The sequence below is a fragment of the Alosa alosa genome, chromosome 24 (genome assembly GCF_017589495.1).
Source record: "Alosa alosa isolate M-15738 ecotype Scorff River chromosome 24, AALO_Geno_1.1, whole genome shotgun sequence".
Lineage (NCBI taxonomy): Eukaryota > Metazoa > Chordata > Actinopteri > Clupeiformes > Clupeidae > Alosa > Alosa alosa.
This window is the reverse complement of record NC_063212.1, coordinates 15,879,227-15,886,726: the sequence shown is the minus strand read 5'-3', so window position 1 is coordinate 15,886,726 and position 7,500 is coordinate 15,879,227. Positions and strand designations below refer to the sequence as shown.

The window sequence follows — 7,500 nt, the reverse complement described above, 5'->3', positions numbered from 1 at the left end:
CTCACACAAAGCTATAAACGGCAAATGACTGAGGGAATGGTTAAAGCAAGAGGAGAAATCCATGGTTTTGTCACTTGTTTACAACCTCACCCATTTCAGTGTTCAGCATACTTTCAAATATACTTTTATTTGGCATGGCTTATTGTTTTGTTCTCCATAAGACAAAATGTACTATTACGTTCTTGGAAATCACACCCTAAAAATGAATTTGTATGGCGTGTATATGGAAATTAACCAATACATTTAATACAATCAATGAAAAGTTGTTCTATCCTATTCTATAAGTTTTCTGCCGTCTCAGACTCAAACAAGAATTCATCATATTGCGTGGTTTTGTGGAGCAGACGCTCACCAGTCGGAAGGTCAGCCAATCAGAGTGTGAATGCTGGCAGTCCCCATCCATCTCCGTGGTCAGCTGTTGCCTGTCTACAAATTGCTGAAGGACCCCTGTGCCCCGCACTGTGCGCACCTACAGAAGGTTATGGGTGGGAGTGGAAGGGGGATGAAACGGTTGGCTAAAATGGATACGATGAGGGAGTCATTATTCCAATCTGATACATGTATGCAAATCAGAAATGGGTGAATGGGAAAGCAGCTACACTGGGAACATAGCCAGAAGAGAGGGAATGAGAGAGAGAGAGAGAGAGATGAAAGGAAAGAAAGATCAGACAACAAGGGCAGGAGAAGTGGAGTGAGATACTGAATAAGAACAAAGGGTAAGAGGGTAAGAGGGAGATCTGTAGGGAAGAGAAAGACAACACAGTGTGAGAGAAAGAAAGAAGGAATGAGAGCGTGGGAGGAAAGAAGAGAGACAGAGAGAGAGAAAGAGGGAGAGAAGAGAAGAGAAGAGAAGAGAAGAGAAGAGAAGAAAATAGTTAAGTTCAGTTTCACTGCACACCTCTATTCCATCCAGAGCAGGCTGAGACGACTCCTGCTGCTCATCTGTCAGAATGAGCACTGAAGCAAGGCCCTCTGGCACCTGAGTCTACACACACACACACACACACACACACACACACACACAGAGTGAGAGAGAGAGAGAGAGAGTCACACAGAGACATTCACACTTGGTATTTGATGTACAATACGTTATTATCACTAGTGTATAAACATCACACATACAAAAGCAATAACAACTTTATAGTGAAGGGGGGGTCCTCACTAGCCACCACCAATGCATATTACTCTTTATTACAACACACACTCACACACACCCACGCAGCCACACCCACAAAAACACACACATATACACATACCTTGAAAGATTTGAGGGCAGATAGGCAGAGCTCAGTCGGAGGAGTCTGCCTGCTGTCGATGATCACAGTCAAGCCTTTCTCTTTCGCAGCCGGCCTGTATACACCAGACCACACAGCCACTTTCAGCTTTCAAACACCGGGTAACATAACACACAGCTGGAACCAGTGACACACAGGGTTCATCTGTGGTCCTATGAGATTACCTCATGTGTCTGGTCTGGATGTCATGGCATGGCCTTAAATATTTACGTAATATATGTATTTCAATGCCAGTGACTCTTACGAACCAATACTGCATAGGCAGATTAAACCCATGGGCCTTCTTTTCTTTTTTCTGATTGTCTAACACTCTGTAAAGCGCCACGAGACATGTGTAATGTTTTGGCGCTCTATAAGTGAAATTAAATTGAAATTGAAAATATACTTACAGCTAGCTGAATTGAACTGTCATATAAATGTTGGGTGTTTAGAAATATGTGTAAACAATTCTGGTCAGGCTAACTAGCTAGCCTAACAGCCAGTGTTCAGATACACTCAGAAGGTATAATCAGGTCAGGGTCTCTGTATCAGCATAGTTACACAGTCCTCCTTTAAAACCCCACAGCTCAGAATGGCTGATCTCTTCTGCATTTAATAATAATAATAATAATAATAATAATAACAATAATAATAATAATGCTTTGAGGGTGATACCGGGTGATGTGGTAGTAGCATGCCAAGACCCTGGTCATCTCGTCTGCCTGATAACCTTCTTCTGGGAGGTGTGCTTCCGTTACAACCAGACCCCGACCAAGCCTGTCCACCGTACCTTAGCAGAGTAGTGGAAGAGAGAAAACAAAAAGAGTGTTAAAGAGGACGTGAGGAATAGAAGATTGGGTAACACTTTACTTGACAGTATCGACATGAGAGTGACATGACACTGTCATGAACACATGACACTGTCATGACACATGAAACCTAACCCTAACCCTAACCCTAACCCTAACCTCTAACCCTAACCTCTAACCCTTATCCTAACCCCAACCCCAACCCTAACCCTAACCCTAACCATAACTTTAAACCTAACCCTAAACCTCCCCCTAACTTGTTATGACAAAAAACGAATGTCAATTAATAACAGAAGCGTTATGTCATAAACGTGTATGACTTGTTTATGTCGACACTGTCAAGTAAAGTGTAACCGAAGAGGGTGTATTGGTAAATAAATGTGAAAAAAATAGGGTTAGATGTTTTGGAGATTGGATGGGGGAAAAATATTGAAGAGTAAGATTAAAGAGGGGCAGTGAGTGAGAGAGGCAGTGAGGGAGTGATAGAAAGAAAACAGGGGAGGCTGGAAAAAAGGTGGCACATGTCTTCTGATAGGAGGATACAGACAATCAAAAGCATGACTGAAAACTGAGCTTGAGGCTTTCTGATTAAAGGTACCGTCAGCGATTCTGGATGATGTCACGTCTGTTGATATTTGAACCAAACACCAACAAAACACCAGAGAGCAAACTCGTCAATTCCCTCCCCAAACACCCCTTCCATTTCCCCAAACTCCCATCCCTCCATTTCGGTGATTTCGGAGATAGGCTTACAGTGTTGTTTATATAGTGTACTAACAGATTGGAGAGATATTCGCAATGGAGAGATATACACAAAAAAAATAGTATCGTTGGAAAGCGCTTAGAATCACTGAGGGTCCCTTTAACAGAGGGAGGGTATGTAGAAATGTACCTGTCAATAACAGCTTCCCTGATTGGAGCAACTCCTGATCCAAATCCCTCAAAAGGGGTAGGGCTTTTGAGAGATTCACCATTTGACTGGTCAGGAAGTGTCGATGATGTCTCCACTTCTGAGGATTGGTCAGTTGTAGGTGTGCCTTGATCGTCTGCATCAGGGGGGCTGTCCGTTACGACTGCCTGATCTTCTGTCAGGAAACAGTAATGATATTCACGTCCATGTATGACAATATGCAATTATGAAACCCAATCATATCAATGTTAGGAAGTAATTCAGTTTAGAATCACATGATCTGGGATTTTCTAGACAATGAGTCATTGGAGGGAAAAATGATGCTTCATCTTGTATGCTGGTGTATAGCGCATGATCAGTAGTGACAGCTTCCAATTCTGTAATTAACTAACAGACAGATGAAAACCAGTCTAACAGTCAAACCTTTATTGCTTTCCTTTGGTTCCTCCTCTTCATTCTCTCCATTCTCATTGGTTAAAGGTGGCTCGTTGTCCGGCCCTGAGGACTGCTTTGGTTGCTTGGATTGGTTGTCTTGACTGAGTGGCAGTTTGGTGGCTGACGTAGTAGCACTGCCATTTTGAGGTGCTTTGTTTTGGCTTTTTGGAGTAGCCGGATCCTTGCCTTTTTGGTTGCCACGGGCACCATACTTACACTTCCCTTTTCCTCCTTTGACCTTCCTCTTCCTCCTATGACAGGTCAAAGTTCGTGTAGACATGTAACTACTTTTGGTTTATTACACAATTAACTTTTTTTTTCAAAGGTCTCTAAAAGAGATTATACCATACATTATACCAACATCTACTTAATTCTGTTTGTTTTAGACTAGCACTATTGCAAACAGCACAGCTAATAACCTAGCCTAGCACTATTGCAAACAGCAAAGCTAATAACCTTAGGGTGGTAGAGGAATTAGGGCCTCTGCTTAGCCAATAGCCACACAGCCATATTTGTATACATCTTTCAATGTGAATATACTTTTGTGGTTACCATTATCAAAACATGGCAATCCACTGTAATATCCATTCATAACCTAGTGTTTGAGTCAGATGTCTTATGCAATATCAACAGTTAGACAGAATAGGGGCATTATCTGGCCTTAATTACATGTTGGAGTACTTTTAACACAAATAAATTGTTTCCAGGACAACCAGGATTGGAAGTGAATTAGTTGATTAAGGACTTATGACTGACATCTGGTCTCTGAAATCTGTCTAAAAAGACCATAGAGTGCAATGTAAATTAAATTAATTGTTTGACTATACCTGGGCACTCTGAATCCTCCTGACTTCACTTCCTTTCCTCTGGGACAAACCCTCTCCTCCGACTTCCCACAATGCTTTTCTTCTGTGACCTTGTCCGTACCAGGTTGGGAATGTGTTCTCTCTGAGTTTGAGTTCTCTTTGGTATTTCCTGTTTGCGGTGGTGTCCCCCTGCTTGCTGAATCACAGCATTCAGAATCACCGGCCGTTTGGCTGGCGGCGCCTTTTCCTTCCCTGCACGTGCCAGCCAATGGCTTGTCTGGACACACTGGGCTTACTGTAGTTTCAGCCAATGGTTTGGAAGGACAGTCCTCACTGCTGAGATAATCAGCTAGCCGTTTGTCAGTGTCCTCAAACACAGAGTCCGAATGGGATCCTTGGTCTGATTGGCCCTCCCCAGTGTGTTCCCCTTTGTGATTGGTCACCTCGGTTGCCTCCTCCTCTCGCTGTGCTTCAGACCCTCCCCTGCTACTGCTACTTGCTGACCCTTTACACCTCTGGCTCTCCTCCCAGGGCAGAGTGCAGGCAACTCCCTCCCTCTCCCTGCCCACTCCGGGCCTCCTCTCCTTGGCCGGCCCTCCCAAATAAAGTCCCCTGCTGTCGAGTCCCGTCGGGTCTCGGACGTATCGCTCCTCCACGTCCAAATCCTGTGCGGGGTGGTTGCGTCTCTCGCGACCCAAATCAATGACGCGGGGCATGGGCCGCGGCTGCAGCCAGTCCCTTCCGGCTTGATTACCACTATCTCGACGAGCAGCAGCCCCCGACCTGCCCCCTGCGCCACCACCGCTGGCGTCGGTTCGTCCGAACGCCCAGGCTTTGCCACGGCGCAGCTTGATGGCCTTGGCACGTCGGCACAGCGGCAGCGTCCTGGTCTTGCTGACGCCGTGCATCTCCAGGTAGCGCTGCTGGGATGGGTCAGCCCCACCATCCGGACCACCGCGGGGCTCCAAGAGCTCCACGTAATCCCCCTCCCGGTCCCCAGGGGGCGCTACTACTGACGCTGACGCCCCCAACCGTCCAGCGAGGGCATCCGCACTGGCACGTCGGCGTGCCAGGGCCACCAGAGCCGCCTCAGCCTCGGTGCCGTCGGGGTCGTTGCCATCATCGTCGTCATCGTCCTCCTCATCCCACGACCAGGAGTCCAGTTCGCCGGAGGATGAGCCCCAGCCCAGACCGCCTCCACCACCTCCGCCCGAGCCTCGACCCGCCCTCATCCCAGTGGAGGAGAGCTGGCTGGGGCTACCAGGGTTGGCTGGTAGGGCCAGATCTCCCAGCTCCTCTCCCTGGGGGTTGCAGACGAACTTCGGGTACACCACCTCAACCCACGGCAGACGCAGGACACCGTCACCCGTGCTTACAAGACACGTGTCCAGTGCCCCTGTCCCTCCTGTAGAGACAGACAGACAGACAAAGAGAGACAAACAGAGATAGAGAGAGAGAGAGAGAGAGAGAGAGAGAGAGGGATAGAAAAAGGCCAGTTTCTTAATTTAATTTAGAGCCATGAAACAGACACTTTTGTAATGCCATGGGACTTTTCATGCGTGTGAATTATAAAAGTTAAGCTGAGTCATATCCAAGTGGTGTTTTCGTAATATGCCCGACCTCCAGATTTTGTTGGCTGCTCTTCGGCCTTTTGTCTTCTTTGACTTTGATTTTATCTTCACCTTTCTCACTTCCCTAGTCTCCAGTCGCTGCCAACAATGCATTTCCTTCCACAAACAACCACTTCTCCCTGTCTCAGTAATCATTCTGTCAGAGCTTCTTCTGAACCAGCTGATTCTTCTTCTTCTGCTGCCCTCTACTTCATCTTTTGAAAGATTTCAACAAAACAAACTAGAAAAATACAGAACTGGAACCCTGTGCACAACCAAGTAGGCTACTGGTTAAATTTGGACTCCATCCAAATTCACTGGAAATTCACAGCCCTTCCTCTTGGTTCCATATCTCACATAGGCCTAATAGTCATCATGAATGGCAGGACAAGCCATTTCCAACAATGCTAGTCTCTACAACTAACTATTGAAACAGAGCTGCCAACCCTCACGCATTTGATTGGTGGTCTCACTCTCAATGTGTGAGAGTTGGCAGCTCTGTTGAAATCTGCTTGCTAATTTAACACCATGAGAAAGATCCTGTACACACATATTGCTGGGTCAGCTCGACCCTCCCACACATCACACAATAGCTTTGGTGTGTTTTTTTCCATTGTCAACCTCTGCCCTTTTGCCCATTTACCCTTCCTACAGTACATCCATCCCATAATCCATCCATTTCTCTCACTCTGTTTGGCCTGCAGGTCATATTGATTGAGGTCTCTGTTCCTCTTCTCCCACTTGTCCTTGTTTCTCCGGTCTCCACTTTACTCTCCTGTCCCCTTTAATCTTCCTGTAATTCTCTGCATCTCTCCACCTTCCTCTCCCATGAACATGGACATGGAACGATTTACAAATTACCAGTCCCATTCATTTCAATGGCTGCTGCTAATAGCTACTAGGATGTACAAATATTAATGACTGACAGCTTGTTTCATGGTCCTCAGTTTTGACACCAAAACTCAATCAATTGCCAATCAATTGCCTGAGCTGCAAAAGTGCCTGTTCACTGTCAATGAATGTAAACAAACCCCAACACTGGTATATTACTGAAGCAAAACAATGGTAAACAAACTTCTTGGCGCCATTTTAGACTATGCTAACTGGCTAGCTGAAGCTAACCCACAAAACAGAACTCTCTTCCCTGCATCTAATCATTTGCTTTCACCCATCCCACACTTCTTTCTTTCCACAATTGCACCTTTCCCTCTCTCCTTCTCCCTCCTTCCCTTGCCTCTATTGACTCCATCTCCTCTCTCCATCTCATCTTTCATCCATCTCACAGTCTTTCTCTATCCCTCACTCCATCCGCCCAGGCTCACCGTCTCTCTTGCAGCCACGCTCCTTGTTGACACTGTGCAGCCACTCAGTGGTGAACACTAGGGGGTGCTGTGACTCGGGCACCAGCACCTCCTGCACGTTGCGCCCACCCGGTGCCAGGCACTTGAGGGCCAGCCGGGGGCACCGTGTGGAGAAGGGCACCACCTGGAGGTAGAAGTCGGTACTGCGCAGGAGCCTCCAGTCTAGGGTTGAGAGCTGCACCACCACCTTCTCGCCCAGACACAGAGGCCAGCCGGAGTGAAGGAACAGACAGCCCAGATACTGAGACTGCAAAGGAAAGGTGGAAGAGGAGAAGGAGGATTTGGGGAGGAGGGC

The 7,500-nt window shown here is 46.7% G+C and overlaps 1 protein-coding gene across 1 annotated transcript in view; it reads right to left on the bottom strand.

Annotated features, from left to right (window-relative positions):
* The window catches only part of arhgef40 (Rho guanine nucleotide exchange factor (GEF) 40), a 39,265-nt gene that overhangs the window by 20,579 nt on the left and 11,186 nt on the right, over positions 1-7,500 (bottom strand). Inside the window, 9 exon segments of the mRNA XM_048235915.1 lie at positions 353-469; positions 899-985; positions 1,257-1,350; positions 1,950-2,064; positions 2,976-3,030; positions 3,032-3,168; positions 3,417-3,679; positions 4,256-5,639; positions 7,167-7,452. Coding sequence (XP_048091872.1) covers positions 353-469; positions 899-985; positions 1,257-1,350; positions 1,950-2,064; positions 2,976-3,030; positions 3,032-3,168; positions 3,417-3,679; positions 4,256-5,639; positions 7,167-7,452 — 2,538 coding nt within the window.